Source organism: Phodopus roborovskii, unplaced genomic scaffold, assembly GCF_943737965.1.
Source record: "Phodopus roborovskii unplaced genomic scaffold, PHOROB, whole genome shotgun sequence".
Taxonomy (NCBI): domain Eukaryota; kingdom Metazoa; phylum Chordata; class Mammalia; order Rodentia; family Cricetidae; genus Phodopus; species Phodopus roborovskii.
Genome location: NW_026126511.1, coordinates 39,086,443 through 39,113,499, shown reverse-complemented (window position 1 = coordinate 39,113,499; position 27,057 = coordinate 39,086,443). Strand labels below are relative to the sequence as shown.

General features: G+C 40.5%; 1 protein-coding gene across 1 annotated transcript; it reads right to left on the bottom strand.

The window, feature by feature from the left end:
* Positions 1–319: 319 nt before the first annotated feature.
* On the bottom strand, positions 320–27,057 carry Lrrc63 (leucine rich repeat containing 63). The gene is made up of 10 exons (XM_051195775.1): positions 27,014–27,057; positions 26,420–26,644; positions 22,361–23,062; positions 21,847–21,894; positions 19,675–19,835; positions 18,577–18,675; positions 14,891–15,027; positions 8,935–9,018; positions 1,579–1,818; positions 320–598 (listed from the first exon to the last, which is right to left on the bottom strand). Exons 2-10 carry the CDS (start codon positions 26,532–26,534, stop codon positions 358–360), a joined length of 1,827 nt encoding a protein of 608 aa, XP_051051732.1. The 5' UTR covers positions 26,535–26,644; positions 27,014–27,057; the 3' UTR covers positions 320–357.

Here is a 27,057-nt window from a genome sequence, read left to right as displayed (position 1 = left end):
TAACACTGGACACATACTTTGCGGCCTCACAACAGAGTTCTCTGTGATGGCTTCCTGCTGCTAGCCTGTCATTAAATATGGGTTCATGGAAAGACAAGACCTAAGATGCAGCCCTTTCTGCAAACGTTTGAACATTAGGTTTTCCTTACTGTAAGCATGTTCTCCAGGAAAGTCTAAAGATCCTCACTGAACTCCAAAGGCCTTTGCTAGTCACACTTCTGCAACAATTCGTAACAACTGACGTTCACAGCGACAGGGACCACAGAGAGAACTCAGGGGTGAAGACCTGTAGGTCTCCACACGGAAGGAACCTGTGCTCCAAGAGACGAGCCACTCCTACGTAAATGTCTGTGGACTTTACAAATAAAAGGATACATCACTCACTCTCCTTTCTTTCACCCAGTCCATATTTAGGGCTATCCTTCTACTAGGAAAACCTTCTAAAACAAAACTGCTTTCCCTGATCTCCAGATAGCATGGAGGGGAGCAGACATGGAACATGATAGGAATCTGTGATGCTCCAAACATATCACAGGATCGGATGATGCGAAAACCTTCACCAAACTTGGGACCATGACACCAGTCACATCGAGATGTGCTGAAAAGAAGAAATGTCAAGTGGGTATTTTGGGTTTCCACTAATGTAAAAATGAATCCGGATGAACTGACATCTGGATAAGGCACCTACTATTAAGTCAAAACTTAAATCCTAATACCATGGCACAACAGGTTAAATATGTGTGCAAAGAGCCTGCTTTCTAATGTAAAAGAATATGTGCACTGTGCATTATAGTTTAAAAGTCAAGCTGGGGATCCTCCTCTTCTTAAACGCAAGCCTTTCTGAACACTATGCAAGCACACTATTACTGAGCCATATTCAGTAGCAGAGCAACCACTCACTTATGGCCAAAAAGCAAAAGGAAGCGGGAGCCCCCAATTCCCTTAAAGGGTATGTCTCCCAGGACCTGTGAATCTTTTACTAGGCCCACTTCTTAAAGGCTGTTAATCTCTCAGTAGCAGCACCTTGGGGATAAGGACTTTGTCATATGGTTCTCTGAGGGACAATCATGATCAAACCTATGCTATGTATCTCTTTACTGAGTCAATATTAGACTTTTATATGCTCCTGGGAAACCATTTTACTTAGACAGACTATAAACATTTGTACAATTCATAGTCCCAGCAATAATGATGATCCCCTTTACTTACATAGTAAAAAAAAAAGAAGAAAAATAAAAGAAAAAAATATGCCTGATCTACTCCTGGTATTTCCCAGGGCGGAATGGAGCAAAGCATATCCCTTGGGACTAAACAATTTTGGAACGGAATCACTTCTTGTGTACTTAGTAATTAATAGAGGAAGTTTAACTAATGGGTGCATAGATACTATCCACTTCAGGAATAACTGAAGAACGTTATAAAATGGGACTGATGTAGAATACATTATATATACCTGCAAAGCAAGAATGGATAAAGGAAGAACTGTGTGTGTGTGTGTGTGTGTGTGTGTGTGTGTGTGTGTATTAGTGAAATACTTAGAAGTGTGCTTTAATAAAAAGTGTGTTTGAAATTACTCACCTTCTTAGAAACCTTTTAACTTTTTTGGGGATGAAATCATAAATTTTATGTAGATTATTTTTGACAATGAACAAAGAACAAATTTGAGTTAGTCGTTGGGGGTTGTTCCAGCAATACTCAATCCAAAAATGAGAATTAGTGAACGTATTTTCAAACTGGAGTTTGGTCATATTAAGCCTTAAAATCCCAGGTGGAAAAGAAGTCATGTAATTCCCGTCCACATTCAGTTTGTCAAGTGACCTGTACAGAAGAGAAGCCACATTTTACAAGCTAATCATGTGATTTGTGGTAGTCATGCACCTTTCTGCACCGGGTGCAGAAACCTGGCACTAAAACTGGTGGCAATAAAATGTCTATTTTAATATTTTCTTAGAATCAAGAGAATTTCCTTATGAAACACCTGAACCAATATATCATCATGCAAAGAAGGGCACTGTGTGAACAGGACAGCTGATGCACACACTTGGGGGTCTTTTCAGATGTCATCTCCGCGGGAAAGGAAATAACCACATATGCAGGAAGACTAAAAGTGTTATACTACAAAAGCACAGTGTGGTGACATACAGAAAAAATTATGTTTAAAGACAAACTAAACACAAATATATGTTTTCCATTCATGCCTAATAAAAACAGTGAAATACGTAACCTCAAAATACACTGTTATGTTATGCTCTGACTCCTCGGTAACTTGGTCCCTTGCTTGGCACTGTATCAATTGTCTCTACCAACCCTTGCCCTTCACTCAAAGGGAATGAACGTTGCCCCAGCGGTGTTCCCTGCAGCCATTTACCTCTTTTCTAATGAGTGCTGGAAGTGGACAGAAAGGTTTCTGTAAACAAAAAGACATACAAACACCAAATCATCGTCAAAATGCTCTACAGGCAAACAAGTTTTAGGTATTTGAGCAGGTGGGAGCTTCTGAACTCTCCCGGACAAACTAGTCTCACATACTCTTTGCTCCAAATTGGGTTATCTGATGGTAACTCTTGCTGACAAAGTAAAATATGATCAGAGTTTCAAACAACTGGGCAACTCTTCAAATTCAGCTTGACTACTGTTCTTCTTGTGACCAACTAAATGTGAGGCAAACCTCAAGCTCTTATTTTGTCCTGAAAGACAGATTTACACACTCCCTCTACCAGCAACTCAGACCTAGGGGCCAGGAGCAGAGAACTGCTATGATCTGAACATTTACATTCCTATACTTTTTGTTTATTAAAAAAATTTTCATACAATATATTTTGATCATATTCTTCCCCTACACCAACTCTTCCAAAATCCTCCCACCTCTCTACTCATCCATCTTTATTTCTCTTTCTCTTACACACACACACACACACACACACACACACACACACACTCACACACACCTGCAAAGACAAAAGTGCCAAAATAAAACAAAAAGCCCTCACCCACACAAACAAAACAGTAAACAAACAACAACAACAACAACAAAACATGGAGTTCATTTGGTGATGGCTAACTAACCGCAGGCATGGAGTCTGCCCTGGGGTGTGCTTACTGTATCCAGTGAGATTCCATTGGTAACAACTTGATTTTCCCTTTGCTAGCATGTATCAGTTGCAAACAGTTATTGTTTAGAAATGAGATCCCACATGCACATCCCCTTCTCTGTGTTGGGACCCTGTCTAGCTTGAACCGCACAGGTCTTATGCATACAGCACATTTCTATGAGTTCGTATGTGCCTCAGTCCTGCTTTGTCTGGAAGATAAAAGGTCCTCGGAGTCATCCAGCATCTCTGGGTCTTACAATCTTTCTACCTCCTCTTCTGCATAGAAGCCTGAGCTTTGAGGGACAGGGTTTCATGAAGACATCCAATTAAGGACTTTGTGCTCAAAGCCTCTCACCCTCTGCACTTTGTATAGTTTTGGATCTCTGTGTTAGATCCAATCTGCTGCAAGAAGTTTCCTATTCTAGAGGCTGCTGCTTTGTCAGAAGGTTGGTGTCCTTTCCCATGCAGAAGTAACTGGATTTCAAAAGGTTCCAATTTATTAACTTTTGGTGTCAGTGCCTGTGCCATCAGTGTGTTGTCCAGAAATCCCTTTCCAGTGCTAATGAGCTCAAGTCTGTTCCCCACTTTCTCCTCTGTCAGGTTCAGATTAGCTCCTAGTTAGAGTTTCTGTTGCTTTGATTCAACACTATGACTAAAAGACATTGTGGGGAAGAAAGAGTTTATTTGGCTTACACTTACACTTCCATTATTCCACTATTTACCATCGAAGAAAGTCAGGGCAAGTCCTGGAGGCAGGGGCTGATGCAGAGGCCAGGGAAGGGTACTGCTTCCTCGCTTGCTCCCCATGGCTTTCTCAACCTGCTTTCTTATAGAACCCAGGGCCACCAACCCAGGGATGACACTGCCCACAAAGGTCTGGGCCCTCCCTCCATCAATCAATAATTGAGAACATGCCTTAGAACTGAATCTTTTGAGGCACATTATCAATTGTGGTTCCTTTCTACCAGGCAATGCTAGCTTATGTCAAGTTGACACAAAACTATCCAATTCAAGTTGTGTGTTCCTATGTTGCGGTCTTTAATCCATTTGGAATTGAGTTTTGTACAAGAAGATAAATATGGATCTATTTTCATTCTCTTATATGCAGCCATCCAGTTTAACAAGCATCAATTGTTGGAGACGCTGTCTTCTCCAGTGTGTACTACAGCTTCTTCGTTCCCTTTGGTGGATTTTCCCTATAATGACTACGTAGTGTCCTTCTCTATGACTTTTGGTTAGTTTGTCAGTTGTCTACTTCGTCAGGTATTAAAACAGCTACACCTGCTTGCTTCTTTGCTCCATTTGCTTGAAAGAGCTGTTTCCATCCTTCTACCCTGATGCGATGTTTTTTCTTCAAGGTGAGGTGTGCTCTTTGGATGCATCAGAAAGACGGATCCTGTCTCCTATCCCAATCTATTAGAATAATGCCTGACTTTTCAGTGGAGACTCCGAAAACCATAAGGGTGTAATTCTAATGGGCCTGCCTTTATATGTGACTTCTTGTTCTGCTTTGTTTTTTTCCTTCCAGCTTATAGTGTCCTTTTTTGAGTTATTGTCCTGTTCTGTACACTTAATGATTTGATTATTATGTGTCATGGGGAATTTGTTTTCTGATCCTATCTATCTGGTGTTGTGTGCTTTTTGTACTTTGGTAGATATTTCTTCTTCCTCCTTTTCCTTCTTCTTTTTAGATTGTGGGAATTTTCTTCTATGATTTGTTTAAAAATATTTTCCATGCCTCTGACCTGGGTTTCTTCTTCCTCTATACCAATTACTCATAGATTTGGTCTTTTCATAGTCTCCAAGATTTCCAGGGTATTTTATGCCTGGATTTTTTTAAACTTTAATTTTTAAACTTTAAATTTTCTTTGACTGAGCTATTCATTTCTTCTACCTCGTCTTCAACATGTGAAAATTGTCTCTTTAACATCTTGTAATCTGTGGATGTTGGTGAAGCTTACCGCTAAGGTTTTTGTTTGACATCTAAGTTTTTCATTTCTAGTTTTATTTCAATTTGGATTTTCTTTAGTGATCCTATTTCTTTGTCAAATTCTACCTTAATGTCTTGAATTGTTTTTATTATTTCATTCAATGTATTCATTCAATGTATTTCATTCGATGTATTTCATACAATGTATTGTATTCAATGTATTTCACAGTCGTTATGAAGGTACTTTCATGTTCTTTAAGGTCCTTGAACATAATCATAATTGCTACTTTATAGGGCTTCATCTAAATTGCTTTTCTTAGGGAATACTGCAATAGGGTTGCTGGCTTTGGAGGAGGCACATTTTCTCTGATGTTCATGCTTGTGTTTTTGCACTGGGAATCTAGGCATCTGGAGTTATATGAGAGTTGAGGTGTTTCTTGATGTGGATATCTGGTCATGTTTTGTTGGGTAGGTATTGTGCTGTTTGGTTCCTGTTGCCCTCTCTGGGTCCTCAGCAAGTGTAGTGGCTGTGGGGTCTTTGGTAGAGCCTGTCTTTGTGGATCAATGCATGGCACAAAGGAATGGAGATGGGCTGGGAGAAAAGGTTCAGAGGGGTAGCAGGACAGAGCTAGAGATACCCCAGCTCTGCACCGAGATATGGAGTCCCCCACGGAATGGGGGTAGTGAAGGAGGGGTTCCTGCATGCAGGCTGAAGCAGGACTAAGAATAAGTCTGAAGAGACCATAATGAAAGAGCCAGTTAGAAGCCTGTGTCTGTGCCAGGAAATGGAGGTGGGCTGGGAGGGCAGCTCCTGGCATCACTAAGAATGCCTCTACAGTCTTATAATGAAAGACTTACTCCCAAGACATCTAGAGGCAGAGCCTTCAGGAAGTGACTAGGTTCTGATGGAGAGCATTCACAAATGGGATAACCACCCTTATAAATAAACAAAGCTGTGGAAAGACCTCTTCTGCCCTTCCAGCCTGTGAGGTGCAAATGAGACAGATGGACGTGTACTCTGCCTGCCCTTAGGGCAATGGGCAAGTGTTAAGCATGGTGAAGACACTTAAAGTCAGTACTGATGTTGATGATGTCATTTTAGGTGTGTACTGTGAGCACTTCTTATCTTTGTGCTCCTTTAAGGAAAGATTTGGAGAACAGGGAAGTTTGACTGCTTAGCAACTGCTGAATTCTCACTGTCCTGGCTGCCTGGATCAAAAAAACCAGAATCAAACAGATAACCCATGGGCTGTGCCCCTGTGCCAGGGCCAGCAGCTGGGCATTCCACACACTCCGAGAAACTACACAGTGATCTCAGGTGATGGCTGTAGTTTAGGTGCAGATTCAGCCAGGACAGGATAATTTGCTCTCTCAAGCCTTGGTGATTTCTATGTCAGACAAGGAGCATTTCCAACAGGGGTGCAGAAAAGCAACTGCTGTTTTTGGTGCTAAGAGGCAAAGGTGTGATTGTCCCAAATGTCCCTTCTTGGGCTGCATAAGCAGGGCGATTGAGCTCGCTCAGTGAGTCTGCTTCAAAGAAACCCTCCTGGGTTTCCTTCCATGAAAGTAATGTGGTTTGAAACAAAATGGCCCCCAAAGGAAATGGCACTGTTAGGAGGTGTGGCCTTGTTGGAGTAGGCGTGGCCTTGATGGAGGAAGTGTGTAACTGTGGAGGTGGGTTTTGTGGTCTCATATATGCCCAAGCCATACCTAGTTAAAAAAAAAAAAAGATCACTTCCTGTTGCCTGTGAGTCAAGATGTAAGAACTCTCAGATCCCTCTCCAGCACCACATCTTCCTGCGTGCTGCCATGCTTCTCACCATGAGGATAATGGTCTAAACCTCTGAAACAGTTAGCAGCACTAATTAAATGTTTTACTTTATAAGAGTTGCTGTTGGGCTGGAGAGATAGCTCAGAGGTTAAGAGCACTGGTTGTTCTTCTAGGGGTCCTGAGTTCAATTCCCAGCAACCACATCACATGGTGGCTCACAACCATCTGTAATGAGATCTGGTGCCCTCTTCTGGCTTGTAAGCATGCATGCAAGCAGAACACTGTATATAGTCGATAAATATCTTAAAAGTAAAAATAAAAAAGAGTTGCTGTTGCTATGGTGTCTCTTCACGCAATAGAGATCATGACTAAGATAATTAAAAAAAATGAACTATATGTATCATAAAATAGAGATCATGACTAAGACAATTAAAAAAAATGAACTATATGTATCATAACAACAATGAACAGGCTGATTTCTCCTAGAAAACTATAAAGGTTACTACACAAGACCTAAAAAATTTGGTAGAAACTTTAGAAAACCCAAGGAAGACATTTTCTTATTTTGCTAAAGATATCATTGTGTTCCAAGGAAACCAACTAGGCAGTGAGAACTAATATGGAATTTGGCTAGGCAGTGAGAACTAATATGGAATTTGGTGATATAGCTTGATTTTTTTTTATTTAGTCTAAAACAGCACATCTTTTTTTATTCTTTATTGACCTTAACCAGCTAATATTGGCAATAAGAGAAATATTATGTGTAAAAACACAATTTGTAATACTTGGAGACAATTATTATGAAAGTTATGAAGTGAGTTACAAATTCTCAGGAAAGACATAAAGTAAGATTCCAGAGGCGGAAGAGGCCACTCAGTGGCTAAGAGCACCAGCTGCTCTGGTTAAGGATCGAGTTCCATTCCCAGCACCTGCTACAGCTGGCTGCTACAGCTCCGGGGAATTCACAGTGTTTGGTGTCCTCAGGCACCTGTCCTCATGTGCACACAATCTCACTCACACAGATAGTATGAGTTTTTTAAAATATTTTAAATATTTGAAAGATTAAGAATACATAATGGTTTAGATTTTAGTTTTATCATTTATATTTGCGTGCGCGCACATGCCGCGCGCGCGTGTGTGTGTGTGTGTGTGTGTGTGTGTGTGTGTGTGTGTGTGATGAGTGTGCAGTGCTCTAGGAGGCTAGAGAGGGCATCCAATTCTGGAGCTGCAGTTTCAGGGGTTACCAGTGTCGGTGTTTGGAACTGAACTTGGGAGGACAGCAAATGCTACTAACTACTGTGCCGTCTCTCTAGCCCCTATAGTGTGTTTTAAAACAGAAAGTAAACACTGTCAACAAAAATTCTGTATAACTCAAGACAACTGCAATGAATGTGTCAAGTTTGTGCTTGTGTGTGCTGAAGGAGAAACAGGCAATTACATAAAATAATCTTAAAGATTATGACAATCCTGGCAAATTAGTCAAGAGATAACTACTAAAACAATCTTCCCTATCAGTCATTATTGTAAATTCATAATAAAAACAAGACACAGAGCCAGGCATGGTGGCACATTGCTTTAGAACCAGGACTTGGGATACAGAGGCAGGCAGATCTTTGTGAGTTGGAGGCTTGCCTGGTCTACAAAGTAAGTTCCAGATCAGGCAGGGCTGCATAGTGAGGCCTTGTCTCAAAAAAAAAAAAAAAAAAAAAAAAAAAAAAAAAAAATAGAACATGAATAAATTCAGGACTTGTATTAATTTATAAAAGAATTTGACTATATATATATGTATATATAACATATGTATGTGTAATTTATACATTATATATATGTATTTAATATATATTCAACATATATATTTAAATGTATAAGAGCTATATATATCTACACCAAAAAGGTGATAAAAATAGCTTGTTATTCTATTAAAAGGTCACCATTTGACTTTAAAAAAAATCATTGGAAATATGTCTTGCAGACACTACACACTAGATATTTCAATGACCTTTAAAAAATAAAGTCCATGATTCATATATCATATTCTGTGAGTGAAACAAAGGAAAAGACTAAGTTCTTCAACACTATCATTACCAAAACATCCTCAGTGGGACAGATCAGTTTCTGGGTATCTACCACTTTGCAAATACCTGAGTTTCTGGATTTCATTTGGAATATTATGAATTTCATTGTAGGAAACATCAAGTTCCTCAAGATAATGCAGGAGAAATAACCTTAAACAGAAAGAATAGTAAGTTATAAACATGGCTACTCCTTGTCACTGGGAATTATAACATCTAGACTTTAAGCTTTTTCCTAAGACACTGAGAGTTGCTTCGACGTCTTTTCATTATGGGTAGTATACATTCCTGGGACCTCTAAAAGTGACTCTTCTGTCCGTGAAGATTGCTTGGAGATAACTGGAGTGGGGAAAAAAACAAAGCCTCACTTAACAAAAGACAGCTAACAACCTTTTATCATCTGAAGGGTTTTCTTGGTTTCTATGTTAGTTTCCTGACCGCATTCTGGGTAGCCGGAAACAGTAGCACCACAGCTCCCATGGTTCAGGAGCTACAACTCCAGTATCCAGCTGTGGGAGGAGCCAGGTCCTTGTGGAGGCTTCACCTCTCCAAGCTCCCAAGGTTGCCTGCAGGCCTTGCTTTCCCTGGCTCGTAGCAGCATTTGCCTCTGACTTCCCAGGTTCTTATTCCAAGGATACCAGTCACCACATCTAGGGTCCACCCTCATTCAGAATGACCCCATTTAATTTGAAAAGCATTCATTTACATATTATAATTACAATCATAAGGTCACATTCTGAGATTGTATGTGGACCTGGACTTCTGAGGGATGTTGTTCAACCCAACTGTATTGAGGCTTTCCTAGTGAAAACCCCTTGATTTTTGTTTTCCCCATCAAGTGCCCACAGTTAGAATTAAGGATATAATGCCTCTATAACACATAACTACAGCACCATGAGTGTGTGTCCTGGGGAACACAAATAGAAATGGCTTCTTGAAGAATGGAATTGAACATCTAAGTATGATACTAATCTCAATCCCTGGTAACCCGTTCTGTGTGTACTGTTCTCAAAAGTCACCTCTTCCTACACAAACGACCTGAAATATTGCTTGCATGGTTTTTAGCTAAGGCATCCTGAGCACAGGATTTTACTAACTTCCCACTGTTTCAGCATGGCAGACGGAGATCTTCATGATCCCACCCTTGATTACTTTTGCTGCTAACCTGCCACTCCCCATCCCACGCTTCCCTGTGACCCACCACTTACTAGTTACAAGTATATGAATGAACAGTTCCTACGTATCTCCAAACACTATGCAGCATCTGCCCAAACTTGACTCTGGTCATTGTCTTCTCGTGTTTGAAATCTTAACCCAGATGTTGCCTCTTGCCCAGTTCTCTCTCCAAATCTTTTCAACGGGAAGAGCCAATACTTGTATGTGTCAGTTACCTCTCTTGGCCCATGTCCCATTGTACAACTATTTCTATCTATCTGACACCTCACCAAATAAATCATAAATGAATGAACACCAGTTAATTTAAACTCCTCTTCTCTGAGAAACTGGCGGTATTGATTAGGGGGGATGTAAGGTAACCCTTTGCAATTCAGGAGTCATCCCCAATTTCTTCTCCATCTCTGTAAAGAAAATGTTGGCACTACCTACTCTTTGTTTTCAACTCAAAATCATAGTTTTGATTTTTTGCCTCAGGGATTTCCTCTCTGCCTCATCACATCACAGAGACCTTCCCCGTCAAACTTCCTTCCCTTCCCTTATCCCATCATCCTAGCCTCCAACTCCAGGAGGCACTTCCTGGGAATCTGTAGGCTAGGCTGGTCAGGAAAGCAGGTAGGCTGACAGCAGACCTTCACTCTCCCTCTACTCCTCCAGTCTCGTTCCCAGCTCTGTAGAAGACCATCCATTGTGGCCTTTCCCCACTCTCTGCCTCCATTACCAGGGAACCAAGCAGATCCTGGAGGATCACCCTGCTTTCCTCCCTCCTGTGACCCTTCCCAGCCCATCCCCATTCCTAAGTGTCTGCTCCCACTGGCTAGAAACAGATTATACCTGGAAACCCCAGTGGCCATATTTATCAGGATTCCAGCAGAATTTACTACCGGGCTGCACACAGCCACCACACTCTCCTAAGAACCAGAGAAGGGCAACAGAAATCAAGGGGGGGAACCCCACAAAACCAGTTATCAGCACCTAGAATTACAATCTTCCCAAACCCAGAAGTCTAGATGCCAGAGTTAAAAACACAATCAGTAACAGCCAGAATAGTCTGTCTCCACCAAGCTCAGCAACCTTCTTCAGCAGGCCCTGTGTATTGCAACATAGCTGAAGCACAAGAAAAAGACCTTAAAACAACCTCTCCGATATGAGAGAGGTCTTTAAAGGATAACAAATAAAATCTCTTAAAGAAATCTATGAAAACACAGTGAAAGGAAATGAGTAAAATAGGTCAAAATCTTAACATGAAAATAGAACCATAAAGAAAACCTAAACAGAGAGAAATGTGGAAATGAAAAACTTAGGAACTCGAACAGGATCCTCAGAGGCAAGCAACACCAACAGAATACAAGAAATGGAAGAGAGATTCTCAGGCATTACAGACACAATAGGAGGAATAAATACACGGGTCAAAAAAATATGTTAAACCTAAAGAAGCTCCTGGCACAAAGCATCCAGGAAATTTGGGACATTATGAGAAGACCAAATCTATGAATAACAGGACTAGAGGAAGGAGAAGAAATCCATGTCAAAGGTCCAGAAAATATTTTCAACAACATCATAGAAGAAAAATGTCCTAACCTAAAGAAGGAGATGCCTATCAAAGTACAAGGAGTATACAGGATATTAAATATACTGGATGAGAAAAAACACATAATAACACATAATAATCAAAACACTTGAATTTATGGAACAAAGAGAGAATATTAAAAGCTGCAAAGTAAAAGGACCAAGTAATATGTAAAGGCAGACCTACTAGAATAACACCTGACTTCTCCATGAAGACTCTAAAAGCCAGAAGGGCCTGGATAGATGTGCTACAGGCTCAAGAGACCACAGACCCCAATCTTGACTATTATACCCAGCAAAACTGTCAATCACAATAGACAGGGAAAATAAGACACTCCATGATAAAACCAAGTTTAAGCAATAGCTGTCTACAAATCCCGTCCTACAGAAGGCTAGAAGAAAAATCCCAACCTAAAGAGTTAACCACACTTGACAATCAATAGTCACTGCTCTCAACATCGGTGGCCTCAATTCCCCAGTGATGTCTGCCTGCAAGATACACTAGTGTAACAGAAGCACCAAGCTCGTAGGGGGAGCCAACCAATACCAGATCTAGCTTAAAGTCCACTCCAGGAAATACTCCAGGAGATGCAACCTACATCCAACACCACTTGGGTAGCCAAGAACCTGAGACTAGATGGCCCAGGGCCCTGGAATGAAGACAAATACTACTGTTCTACTAAAAACAAAGACTGCTAAATGGTATTCTGCTATACTCATACACCAGTTTCTTGTTCGGCCACTGTCAGAGAAGCTTCCTCCAACAGCAGATAGGAATAAATAGAGAGACCCATGGCAAGACTATATGCAGAGAGTGAGAGACCTTGGAACACTCAGCCCTACATAGGATGTTTCTATGACATCACTCCCCCCAGGGCTCAGGGAACCCAGCAGAAAAGGAGGGGAGAATGCAAAAGGCACAAGGAACGGAGGGCATCTGTGAAGCAAGGCTTTCTAAATCAGCAGGAGCCAAACTCACAGAGACGGGAGCAGCATGCACAGATAGGGCCTGCATGGGCCTGTACCGTGTTTTCTGTGTATATTATGGCTTGCAATTTAATGCCTTAATAAAATTCACAAGTGAGTGAGTCTCACAGTTTCTTGTGCCTTCTCTTGGGCTCTTTTCCTTCCCTTTGTTTTGTCCAATACCAATGTGTTCATTTTTGTTTTATTTCATTTTATTATTATCCTTTAGAACCCTGTTTTCTAATGGCAGACAGAAAGGGAGTGGACCCAGATGGAAGGGGAAAGAAGGGGAAGAGGAACTGAGAGGAGTAGAAGGAGGGGAAACCACAATTAGGATATATTACGTGAGAAAAAAAAATCTATTTTCAATAAAATGGGGGGAAACTTCCAATGATCTGGATATTTTATTTCATTGTAGAAATGTAGGTTCAGGAAAAAAGGAAAGACTTTAGAAATAATTGGAAGACTTTACAAAACAATTTACAAGATATTTTCCCTTGATCTTTGTAGTGTTCTTGAAATCAAGTGCACTTTGTCTAGCCTTTCCAACAGAAAATGACGTCAAGGCTGTGAGTGGCTTGCCAAAGCGTTCAGCATCTATGATACTGGCCTTCGGGAGCACTGTGCGTTCTCATCTGTTGCATGGGTCTCATGCAACTAAAAGGATCTAGCTAGGGATGACAAGATACAGTGAAAAAAAAAAAAAACCCATCACACTTTTGGAAAATCTTAGTCACCCACGTAACCCAGCTGCGGAAAAACAGCGTTAGCACACAAAAATCGTAACTAAAAATGTAAGCATATAATAACAGAAAAAGACAATCTCCTTCATTTTTTGAGACAGGGTCTCATGTAGCCCAGGCTGGCCATAATCGTGCTTTGTGGCTTTTGCTCTGGCCATCTGGCTTTCACCTGACTGGACTTCTCTGCCACATTTGGCTCTTGCCATCGCCCTGTGCATCTGGCTGCCTCTGCACAGACCGAGTGTTCCCTTCACCCTGGTCTCCGCCATGCCCTCTCATCTATCAGCCCACGGCATGTTGCTGTTTCTCCCACATTTATCCAAAATATCTAGGGATCTGACATGGTCAACCAAAATTTCCATTATATACTGTGGTTCTTACTTGCTGCAATGCATTTCATTTCAGAGGCACTTTGGGATTCAAAAGTCTCTATGAGCATTTCACATTAATAAGCTGTTCATGGTAAACAAAATATTACACGCTAGTTAGACTTTCCACATCTGTACAGTATATTATATGTATTCTATGATATTGAGATTACACAACGTTTAGCGTGTCAAGCATGTGTTTAATGTGTATTTTTAATTACATTGACGCCAATTAAAATATGTGGAGACAAGAGTGTCACACTTGGATTCGTAAAAGTATTTATAACTGTACTGTGTCCTTAAGGTATTTGTATAACGCCAAACCGGAGCTGGAGAAAATGAGTTTAATAAATATAAGAAAGCTTCCCTGTATAGCATTAAAAAAAAAGAAAAAAGAAAAAAGAGTGCTCAGCCTTCCTTGTTTGTCAGTATATCCTGAAGAGTCAGAATTCTGTCCCCAGAGCAATACTCTCCTGTGAGTGTAGACTGTCTGAGCCCAGCTTGATGGAGGAAAACGCTACCCAAGATGACCTCAGTGCTGCACACTCGGGAGGCTGGGCTGGGAGCATCACCACATCTGGGCTAGCCTGGGTTATTTAACAAGACCACATCTCAGAGAAGAAATCCAAGTCATAATAACAGCCATGACACAAACTCCAACGAACCAACATGTCCACTTGAAGCCGAACTTACTGCTTTCCTTCCTTCAAGTCTCCTCACTTTAATTATGTCACTTCCCTGCTTACAGCCGGGCAAGGCACTTAACGTGTAAAATAAAATAGGAGGTTGTCCAATGACCACCAAAGCGTCGCAGTACATACAGTCTGTGAAACTTGGATCTCAGCTGGAGCTACCCTTGCTTTTTACCTGGAATGCTGGCTCTCCAGCAGCCATTGAAGAGTTCAGGCCCTCACCTGCTTGTAAGTGAAGTGTTTTCCATATCCAAAATCACTGTCAGTGAGTAGGCACCTGAGCCTTTAGGTGTGTATTCGTCAGCGCTATACTAACTGCCCTGTGTAGCCAGGAAGCTTGTTTTAAATACCATATTAAGAAGTGTGTCTGCCAATTGTAACAGCGTAAGGATTTGTAAGTAATCAAAATGCTTCTAGCCACTTTCCAAAGGGAAACTGATGCTTTACTAAGTACTTTAAATGCAATAAAGACAAATCATTCCCTTCTGTGTCCACCTCAGATTCTCAACCTTACCCAGGAGGAAGATCTCTGATGAGATTAAAGGCAATGCAGAAACTCCTGAGATACTTCAATTTTTTAATTTCATTAGGAATTTCTCTGATAGGGTTATTTCTCAGTTTCAGTACTTGTAGATTTTGAAGACAAAGTATCTGAGGAATAGGAAAAACAGAAACAGAAACAAATGTTAACTGAATGAAAAGTATACAAACCCTCATGTGTGTGTCTTATAAACATTTTAAACCAATACGGTAAAATCAGTATAGAAAAACATATTGTGTGTCTCATTAAATACTTTTTAGAGAAAAGAGGAGGGGCTGGGGGACACAGGGTAATGACTAAGGGATGAATCCGGACATCAAAGTCATGAAGGAGGCTGTAAAGCTCTGTTTCCCTAATTTCAACGGGCCCACTTTCCCCATTTAAATAATGCTTTTATTAATTCTTGGAGAATTTCATACAATGAATTTTGATCATGTTCACACCTCCTCTCCAGCTCCTCCAAGATCCACTCCACCCCCCTACCCATGCAATTTCATATTCGTGTGTTGACTCCACCCCAACCAGTGAGCCCAGTTTGTGTGAGACAACTATTCTTGGGTATAAAGACGCCGTGGAGAGCGGTTGACCTACCAGGGGTCACACCATTCGTGAGAATTGCCTTTCCCTCAGCCAGCAATTATCAAATGATGATTGCCTCAGCTCAGGGTGGGACTTGGTGCCCACCACGCTCTCCATACTGTAATTTAGTTTGGCTCGAGTTTGAACAGATCTTATGCATGCTATTGTAACATCTCAGCACCGAGATGGGAAAGTGAACACAGGTCTCCACCCTTAACCAAGAAGCTATCTGCAACTGACACCTGCTGACAAAGGAAAAAGTAGTTTTCTCCCAGGGAATTTCCCTGGGTATATTAACCACACTTAGGCATACCTCATGCCTAGGAGTATTTGATCAACACAAAACAAACTCACATTTTTCTTTGGCCATTTTTTGTCTTATTGGTCCTTTGCCTGTATGTTTGGGTTCCAGTGTGTGTGTGTTGTGTGTGTGTGTGTGTATGTGTGTGTGTACGTGTGTGCTCACACGCACACATTGAGGGGGAAATCATGATCAAAATATGTATTCTGTGAAAAATATTTTTCAATAAGAAAAGTGAGTTGCTTAATTTCTACAAATCAGTGAAATGTCAATTTCAATTCTTTATTTCCAATGTCATTAGGTTATAGCCAAAATAGCCTTTTATGGTTTTTCAACATTTTAGTTTTTTTTTTTCTGAGACTAAATTTCATTATGTATTTCCAGTCTGCTCTCAGAGTAATAATTTTCCTGCCTCAGCCTACCCTGCACTGAAGACTACAGGTACAGGTCACCATGCTTGGCTTCCATCTTTTCAATTTATTATTGAAACTGACTTGTTTAGGGGCCTGGCAGATGGTCTGTTTTGAAAGGTGTCTCTGTTAAAATTGGGAACTCGGGATTCTGCTACCATCAGTTGCCTTGTTTCAGGGGTTTACCTGGTGCTGTCCAGTCTCTGTTCTGCTCTTTATCTTCTGCCTAGTTGTTCTGGGCATTATTGAAAGTGGGCTATGAGACTGTTACATATGTTTATAATGATATATCATCCTACTAGACTTTTCTCCCTCTTTGTCTCTACTAATATCTCGCTTGAAGTCTATTTATCTGTGTTACAGCAGTCACTCTAGTTTTCTCCTGTAAATTTTCCCAGTACTATTTGTGGGCGTATTTTTTCTTGTGCTTTTACTTTCTGTCCATAGCTTTCCATTCATAAGTTTGTTTTTTTTTTTTGTGTTGTTGTTTTGTTTTGTTTTGGAATAGCATGTTTCCTTATGATATTTTAATACATGTACATAATATACTTCAATTATGGTCACACACCCGTGTTGCCATCCTCTCTTCCCTCTCACTGGCCACTTTCTTCTTAAACAGGCCCCTCTCCTGGATTCTTCATGTCTGTTTTAAAGATCCCTATATCTCATCTACAGCTAGACAGCATAGATGTGCACTTTAACATCATGTTCCTACATCACAATCACACTTTTGCATGTTAACATCACATCCTTATGTGACAGTCATATCCTTGCATTTGTGCATTCTCTTTTCCAGTGGATAGACAGGCTTTGTTGTTGTTTTGTTTTGGCAAACACTCCTTACCTGTATCTGCTCAGGAGAAAGATAAATGTAAAGAACCAAGATCCTTGATTTCCTAGAAATCCTTGTTAACACAGCTTTACTGAGTTAATAAACCCAGTGTCATGCATTAGAGGTAAAGTAGGACAAGTTGCAGCACCTTGTCCTGCACACTTGCACACGACTTCATAGCTCTTATCAGCACAGATTATGCCACGCACAGGAGTACACATGTATGTGTGCATGCTCTCACTCCACAAGACAATAAGGGCTATGAAATAGGCATGGTGCTGACTGTGGGAAATCATGGTGGCGCATGCCTTTAATCCAAGCACTCAGGAGGCAGAGGCAGGCAGATCTCTGTGAGTTCGAGACCAGCCTGGTCTACAAAAGCTAGTTCCAGTACAGCCTCCCAAGCCACAGAGAAACCCTGTCTTGAAAAACAAAACAAAACAAAACAAAACAAAAAACAAAAAACAGGGCTGGAGAGATTGCTCAGAGGTTAAGAGCACTGGCTGTTCTTCCAAAGGTCCTGAGTTCAATTTCTAGCAACCACATGGTGGCTCACAACTATCTGTGATGAGAACAGGTGACCTCTTCCGGTCAGAATGCTGCATGCATAATTAGTAAATAAATCTTTTAAAAAAACAATAAAAAGCAAACAAAAAACTATTTGAAACAGAGAAGTCAATTTGCAATTTGCTAAAAATACGTTCGCTAAAAGCAATACATTGAAAGTTGTTTCATAAAACAACCTGTTACCCCGTGATCAGTAAAATGCTGAATAAGACAATATAAACAAAACCTGTCCCAATTATTCATCATGCCTCATTTATATTAAAAAGGATATCAAATTAAGTCACCCAATGCCTGGTTATCCTACTTTAGTTGCTAGCAATTAAAACATGTCACAATGTTATATGGTCACTAACATTTTAAAAATATTGTTATTAATTCTTTGAGAAATGTACTTCAACCACATTCACTCCCACTCCTCCTCCTAACTCCAGATCCACCCCCCAACACTATGTCCTTTTGTTTTAAGCAGCCTATTATTGAGTCTAATTTGCATTGCCCATATGGTCATGGTTGTGAGGCTATCCACTGGAATGGGTTAACCTACCAGGGCCATACACTTAGGAAGACATATTTATCCCTCCCACAGCAGTCATCAACTGTCAGATAGGAGTGGGGACTTATAAGCCCCTCCCCCACCTACACTGGAATGCAGACCATCTTGATCTTGTACATTCTTGGGCAGGCAGCTATACTGCAATAGGTCACGAGTGAGATGATCCTGCCATGTACCGACAAAACTGTTCCACTTTGGTCCACCCAAGCTAGCTTGATTTAATATAGCATTTGGGGCTTAGGTCAATACATTTCCAAAGAAAGCTGTGGGACACTTTCTTCACTTCTAATACGTAAAACCTTTTTAGATGCTATTGAATATGTATTTATTTCATAGCATCTTCAGGATACCATGAGATGTCTACTTTTATTTACAACAATAAATTATAGCAATAATGACAAGAAAAAGTGGACTCACGTCTACAGGAAAGTGGTTGAGGTCATTAAATGATAAATTAAGGTATATCAATTGAAAAGCCACAGGTGTTAAGTCTGGACAATGCAGAAGAAAGAATCCCTAAAGGAGAGTAACAAAAACTAACATATTAATTATTAACAGTAAATTCTATGTTGAGCAGTTTGATTTTCTAATACTAATACTACAGGATGCACTGTCAAAACTTTTCTGATCTATGACGAGGAAAATGACAACTCTATGTAGTCTTAAATCATACTGTTCTTTGCGTGAATGCATGATGGACATGTGTGTATGTGTGTGAGTATAGACACATGGGGCAGTTAAAGGAGAGCCTTGGGTATCAATCTTTGCTTTCCTCCTCAAGACATGGTCTATTTGTCCCACCTTGCACACAGAAGGCTAACTGGCCATGAGCTTCTGAGGATTCCCTCACTTCTTCCCAGAACCACATGGTACATACTCACCCTACCATGCTCAGCATTATGAGGGTGATAGGAATTCAAACTCAGGTCCCTAGGCTTGAATGTGAGTGCTTTATCCACTAAGCTGTCTCCTCAGCCTGCATTATTTTTATTTTATGAGACAACGTGCACGTTTTCATTGTTCTGTGGGCAATCTGTTTCCATGAACTTCTTCCCTAGTCTCCTTTTCTGATGCATAGAAACACAGTCTATGTTTGCATGTTGACCTTATTGACTGTAGTTTTGCTGAACCTATTTGCTAGTTCTATGACCTTTGTAATTCTAAAAACCATAATACCAAATGATGAGATCCTAAAAGACCACATAACAATCTTAAAATGTGTTTAGTGCAAACCAGATTCACACAAGACTTGACACAAGGGCTAAAGCTTCTGGCAATTTAAAGATATGAACAATTTCAACCCTACTTATCAGCCTAAATGATGAAAAAAAATAAAAACAGTATAATTTCTGAGACAAACCTAGACGGGTGTAATTTGCATATGTTCCTGGAGAAATCTCTGTTGTAATTGAGAAGACTCCTTCAATGGAATGGAAACTAAGCTATATTGGGAAACTTAAGATAAAAACAATTGATAACACCAGAGGACATTACCATTAAAGAGATCTAACATACCTTAAGACTAAGTGCGTTCCTTCCATATATTTGGCAGTTTATTATGGCCAGGGTGGTCATTGCCATTATTGTTTCATAGCGTGTTGCTGCAATAGTCTTAAAACCTTCCCCTCGTAAAACATGAGCCTCTGGGTCCACTTTTCTCATAGTTTTAATTAAAACTAAGTAAAACAAATCAAAACATAGAACTTCAGGGTATTATGACTTAGTATGATGATTAAGCAACATGAAAGCTCTCACAAGAATAAGTTTCCAAAAGGATTAGCTATCCAAATCTTCCTAAATCAATTCCTCAGATCCTTCATCAACCCAGTCTGGATTGGTCTGTGTACCACATGGAGGGAGGGGGGGGTCTTGCTTGTTGCAAAACTGTCTTTCCAAAATAAAACTATATGCTTACTGATAGATTCTACCTGGAAATTTAGATTATACCTTTGCCTTTTGGAGCTACATATAAAGATAATTTAAAAAAAAAAATTCTCCACTAAATGCCAGGTGTTGGTGGTGCATGCCTTTAATTCCAGCACTTGGGAGGCAGAGGCAGGCGGATCTCTATTAATTTGAAGCCAATCTGGTCTACAGAGCTAGTTCCAGGACAGGCTCCAAAGCAATACAGAGAACACTGTCTAGAAAAACAAACAAAACAAAACAAAAAATTCTACACTATAAATTAAAATAACAACCCTTTGGTTGACAAAATTAATAATGGGTATCGTAAAAGCATAGCTTAGATGTAACTTCCCTAGAGACATCTTATGTGGATCCAATGCCCTATAGAAGTTAATTATTTCCTCTGTGTATAGACTCCATATGGAGAAGGAAAGGAAATACGAAGTCACCTAGCAGTTAGCCAAGTAGAGACCAACTGCATTTAAATTTAGTTTCATGTTCCTTAGGGGTATTAACTTGCATCAGATAAGGTTTATGCAAGAATAAAGCAAACTGCAGTTAGAAAATATGTTGAAATTCTATGCCATACAGTTTAATCCCACAATCATTTTTGCTATATTACTTGCAGAAGCACTTTTTTTTGGAGGTTCTGTAGACCAGGCTGGCTTTGAACCCAGAGACCTGCTTGTCTCTACCTCCCAAGTACTGGAATTAAAAGTATGTGCCTGATAGGCTCAGCTCTATCAGAAACACATTTCCCAGGATCCACAGTTGCTTTTGTAAGAAAGAAAGCCTCCCAGAAGAATGACAACAAAAATGTTCAGTTTTACATTTCTAAGCCAGGGTACTCACTCTGAATCCATCAAAGTCAAGTCTTTAAAACAAAACAAAAACAAACAAACAAACAAACAAACAAAAACCTTGACAAACATGTACAATGCAATGCAGTGAAATCTGGTCACTGGAGGAGGGACAGAGTCAAGATACAGGACTGCAGCTTGCTCCCTGCTCACCAACCCTACTAACCCATAAGCTTCTCTAGGTTTGGGGAATGGGGCCACCTGAGTCATGCCAGCAAGGGTTACTTTCCAGTGCCTTCCATAGCTCATTTATGCATCTTTTCATAGATTTAACTGTAGAAGTTACTCGATAACAGACAGGACCAGAACTCTTTACTTAAAAACTGCCGGGAAATTCTAATACTGTTTCTGCTACTTTTGTTTTTGCATGCTTGATAATGATAAATTATCTGGCATATACCATGTCTATCACATTGTAGGTAGACATAAATGTGAGGTCCAAAATAGGGTAATATTTTAGACATTATTATAGCCTGGCACAGAACACACTATGTAGCCCACGCTGGCACTGAAATTTCAAACTTCCTGCTTCCACCTATTAAGTGATGAGATGAGGGGTTTCTGCCACCACCTCTGGCAGTAGAATAATGCAATCTTTCCCTAAAATGGGTTTCTTTGTTTTTTTGCTAGATGACTAAAATCCAGGTACTCAGAATGGTGTCTGGTAGGTGGTGAGAATTGATTCTCCTAACTGCACATCTACCAGCCCTACCTTGACTAAGAACGCACTAGGGTCTATATTCCCAACATCAGTACGTCTGGTGCATCGTCCAGATGTAAGAAGTAACTGCCGAATTATTGATCCAGGGAACTGGAAACCAGGTAGGGCAGATGTGTGGGCATTACACACGTACACAAACACTTGTATCCAGAGAAAATAATCTTACAATTTCTAAGAGAATGGTATGAACACAGCATTTACCATCAGATGGTTTGGGCGTTTCCAACTTTCCACTTTCTACAGCATTTTCTAGATTAAAAAGAAAAGCAAAGGACAAGTTTTATATACCTTTGAGGGTGATTTCATAATTATTCACCACTTAATGGACTGGGATGCACCCACCGGCACTTCCTGTAGGAGCTCAGGAATCATCTAGGCTGCCCTCTAAATTGCTGCTTATTTACACTAGATGACTTCAGGCCCCACCTAATGCACTATGGGCACCTTCCCACCAACCTTTCTACATTTTCAGAGTTTCCTGATGAGCTCTCAACAATGTTATACAGTAGCCAGGTTGGCACTGGTAGGTACCTCTATAAGATTAGGTTGTATGTTGCTGCTCCCAAGCTGAGGAATTAATGTCAATTTAAAAGGTGGTTCCTTCTTAATACTCTGGAAACCCAGAGGGGAGGAGCCATCCACCTCCTTGAATTTCTTCCCTTCCCTTTGTTCTGACTGACCCCACTATGACAGACCATGTTTCAATTTTATTTACCGATTGCAATCTGTCTTGGAGGTTTTCTTGGTAAAACAGGCATTGGCAGAGTATGAGTTGCCGGCAGAGTAGCAATGTTCAGTGTCACTTTATTTAGGGGGAGGCTGGGACGTGGTGGTCGTTCAGACCACTGTGGCTCTGGTATTATAGATAAAGTACTGGGTATCGGGCTGAGTGGTGCTTCGCCTACATCTCTCAAAAGAGGAAGTTCCTGAGTATAGTCTGGAGTCTTTGGTACACGGCGAGACTCAGCACTTGGTGTCTTAAATCTAGAAGTTATCAGCCTAGAGTAAGAAGGGGGTAAAGGTTTCACAAACTGGTTGGAGAGAATTAAAATGTTGCAAAATGGCTTATTCATGAAAAATGTATCTCTTTTGTGTTTCTTTTTCTTGAACCTTCTGGCTCTTCTAATTTGGCGTAGTTTTTTCCTAAAAACTCGAGAAGATGCAGACAGACAACTTGGAATAAACATGGAACCAGCAGCACTATGAGGAATCTTCCAGTGGATGATGGGTTGAGATCTGCGCCCGCGTGGTGGTAAAATGTTAACCACTCTTTCACGTGTCTTGTGGGCATGATCCAAAGAGATGCTTTGAATACTGATAGGCCTTTGTGACTGAGCAACATCTTCCTCGTTTTTTACTGATACCCTTTCATCCCCAGATAATCGTATATGGGACTGCTCAAGTTCTTTAGCAGTAGCTAAACAAGAAAAGGGGAGAGGGTAAAATTAGCCTCTATGTATCAGACTGTCCACACAAAGCTGCTAAAACCTGAGAATTTGTTTACCATATTGCACTGGCACTTCACTCACCCTTAGGAAACAGACCTGTTTGGCTATGGAGACTTCCATCAGGCTGACAGGAATACACATTGAGCAAACAAATGTAAAGTAAAACAGCCAAAGGACTTAACAAAGGATGGAGAGCAACTCTGGGAGAAACACAAGACGTGCGGAAAGGTATAAGACATAAAGAGAGATTTGGGGCGGTTGTCACTAAAACTCTGGTAATATAAATGGAGAAAGTGATTTTCAAAGGAATGGCTTTCATCATTAGCTTTCCTTATCTGGAATTTTTCTCTCCCTTCCTTCCATCCTTCCTTCTTTCTTTCCTTCCTTCCTCCCTTCCTTTCCTTCTTCCTTTTTTTTTTTTTTTTTTTTTTTTAAGTAAAGACCACTTTTTTTTTCTTATCGATCCCAATTCCCTCTCCCTCCCATCCTCCTATGCCCCCCATCCCATCCCCCATCCACTCCCCAGGGAGGGTGAGGCCTTCCAGAAGGGATCATCAAAATCTGTCAAGTCATTTGGAGTAGGGACTAGATCCTCCCTCCTGCCTCTAGGCTAAGGAAGTATCCCTCCATGGGGAATGTGCTCCCAAAGTCCTTTTGTGCACCAGGGATACATCCTGGTTCCACTGACAGAGGTCCCATAGACTTCCTAGGCCTCCTAACTGAGACCCACTTTCAGGGGGTCTGGGTAAGTCCCATGGTTTCCCAGCTATCAATCTGGGGTTCATGACCTCCCTCTTGTTCAGGTCAGCCGTCTCTGAACCATTATTTTTAAATGCCAAATGAAAATATAAAAGCAGTCTTCCAGACATAGGGACAAGATATTGACTAGAAGATGTTGAATGCTTATCTCTCCACTATGAGCTCTTCTCTCTTTGGTCCAGAAACCCATGGACCCTGACTTCTTGGGTATCTCACTCTATCAGATACACCTCTGCTTTCCTATGGGACAGAATGTCACATGTCACTTTTCTGTGTCTTAACTGATGTAATGGATGGTGATGAACATTACATTCCATTAAGGAGGGAATAGATTCATTGTGGCAGAACTGTAGGAAACTACAAAAGTTCTCTGTCTGGCATCTCAACTACCTGTTCTCTGCATGTGAACGTGTCTGGGTTCAGAGAGAGGGATTGCCATCTTATTCCCTTAATCTCCCTCTCCTTTTGGTGGCTGGAGAGGGACATGAAATTTCCCTTTTTAGACCACCTGATGTGGGACTTGTAGAGGATTCCTGGAAGTGTCTGCTGCAGGGGACTCTGGTATCTCTCTAACTAACCTCTAAGGACCTCCTGGGCTGATAGAGAACAGCAAAAAAGTACCAACACCTTTAACTGTATCACTTCACTGTGATCTTAGCTTTTCCAGTACTTCCTTCTGCTCTCAAAACCCACATGGTCTCCTCTTTTATCCTACTTCTAGTCAAGGTCTGGTCCAAGTTTTGTTCCTACCCCAACATCTTCTCATCTGCTAATTATGTCGGTTTGCACCCAGACACACAATGCATCCAATGCTACTTGACTTGTTGCTTCACGTTTCCATTTCCTGTGAAGCTCATTGGTGGCTAATTGAAAGGTGATGAAAAGCAGAAACAAGATCAAGAATTCTGTACAATGAACACCATGTTCCAATTCTGTCTATTTAAAGGTTTTTGTTCAGTGTTTTAATGTTTGTTTTATCAATTAGACTCGAGCCACTATATTTGTGTATTCATTGAGCAAATATCTCAAATACCCATTATTAGTTAAGGTCATAGACTCTCCAAGATGCCAAAAGCAAATAACCTTTGTAGTGCCAAGGTTGAGAAATTCTGTGACTAGAATATGGCAATGAACCAAAGGGGAAACAGAAAATCTCCAACACAGAAACTGGTAACGCACTATCAGTCTGTATGACAGTGGGTGCTATTTAAAGAATAGGCTGTAAATGTAGAAACACAAGACAATACAGAAACAGGGAAAGGATGATATGGAAATGAGGCAATGATGGTTGTGTGAGATTTGGATATTTTGCTTTTCACATCTTTAACATGCCTAGATCAAAAATATAACAAATTTAACATTATAAATAAACCTCACAATATAAATGTTGGCATCAAAATAATACAGTCAATAGAGTCAAGTGGTAGAGGAGATTCAGGAGGTGAAAAAATATTATTGCTTCAGAAAATACAATAGTTAGTAGAGAAACATACAGGAATACAGGAGTAATAGTGTTATATAAAGTTACATCATAAAAGTGACTTATCTTTAATCTTTTCAAAAAATATGTGTGAGGGTTTTGCCAACATGATATGCATGCCTATTGCCTGCCAAGACCAGAAGAGAACACAGGAACTGTGTGAGCCACCATGTGGTGGTGGGAACAGAACACAGGAAGAGCAGTGTTCTTAACCACTGAGCCACCTGTCCAGCCCCCATACTGGCTCATCTTTATGGTACATAGCACAGGGTAAGCTTACTCACGATTTTTTCTCTCTCTCCTAGCTGACAGAAAGTAACAGAAGATGAGCAGGGTCTGGCTTTATTAACTGTTTTTATCACCACTTCCTAGCACTGTGCTTAATAAATAAAGCCAATCTTCATTATCTGTGAACTCTTAACAAATGCTCACTCACCCTACATGGATATAGGATAGGTTCCTTTAAGCCTCTGCTCTCGGCATTTTCATCAACCAATAAACACATGACTTTGTGATTATATGTTCTGCTTTTAGGGACATATAATTTATGTCACATTAAATCTTTATTAAAACATAGAACAGCCAAGGACACTCAGACATCAAGGAAATTCATCTGACTTGTGTTCTCTGCTAAGCCCATCACAGCCTTCTTTAGCTTAGACTGCGGTTCAACACTACACTTACAGAAATTATTGGGAGGGGGCACAAAAATTCAAGAGACATGGAATTAAACAGACCAGGAGAGGAGCACTTGTTAATATCATGGGTGGGACTGAAACAGGAAGACAGAAGTAGCCGTGTCCCATCCTGGATGCATGTACGTTGGAACACTTGTAGTTTCATTTACCTAAACACACATTCCCACGAATATCCATAAAAGAGCTATCGATATGAAGATTTCAAATAAATTTTATCCAAAACTAAATTCACACTTGACAAATCCACAAATGAGGATCCATCACTGAGCATACCTATAGAGTTGATCAATTGGTTGCCGTTGCCATACCATAATTACATAGGAATTATATAGAGCAAGGGATTTCTATGAAAAAAGCACATGAAGTTTAATACGCATATCCATACATACCTGTTCGAACTTTCTTCTTAGATAAGGGCAACTTAGGGAGCTTTGGAGGCAAGGGTCTTCGAAGAAGTAGGGGGTGCTGCAGTGTTTTTAATGAATGACAATCGCTCCTCTTCATGACTGCTGGTTAAGCGAGAACTGGCATTTCTGGGAATGAGTTGTTACTGAAAGGCAGTGTTTGTCACTTAGAAAATATCCGGACAGAAACCATCCTGTGCTGGCACTATACTGAGTTCAAGCAAGAAAAAGGGAGGAAGAAGGTAATCACTCAAAACTTGCTTTTTGAAGCACTGTTGGTTTTTAAAAAGTTACATATACTTTAATACAGGCTTAAACATGAGGTATAAGGGGGGGGGGTCAGGACATCCAGTGCTTTCTTTCTGTACTGGATGACTATGGTCTCATGCTAGGCAAGGCCTCTACCACTAAGCCCTGCTCTCAAACTTATTTAAAATCTCAGATTAATGAGCAGGAAGTTGGAGGATACACTTGTAAGCTCAACACTTGAAAGGCTAAGACAGAAGGAAGAGCCTGGGCTACATGGGGAGGCAGATTTCTTTTAAAAGTTTTGATTAATAATGTAGATAAAACATATACCATTATTAGTCAGGACCATGCTAACATTTCCCGTGTGAGTACAA

Excerpts from the sequence above, each read along its gene's own strand:
- Lrrc63 (XM_051195775.1), bottom strand. The coding sequence starts at position 26,534 with ATGAAGAGGAGCGATTGTCATTCATTAAAAACACTGCAGCACCCCCTA. Across the intron at positions 23,063-26,419 it reads TAAGAAGAAAGTTCGAACAG|CTACTGCTAAAGAACTTGAG; the intron begins GTATGTATGGAT and ends TTTCTTGTTTAG. Across the intron at positions 21,895-22,360 it reads TCCAAGACAGATTGCAATCG|AAAATGCTGTAGAAAGTGGA; the intron begins GTAAATAAAATT and ends TTTTTAATCTAG.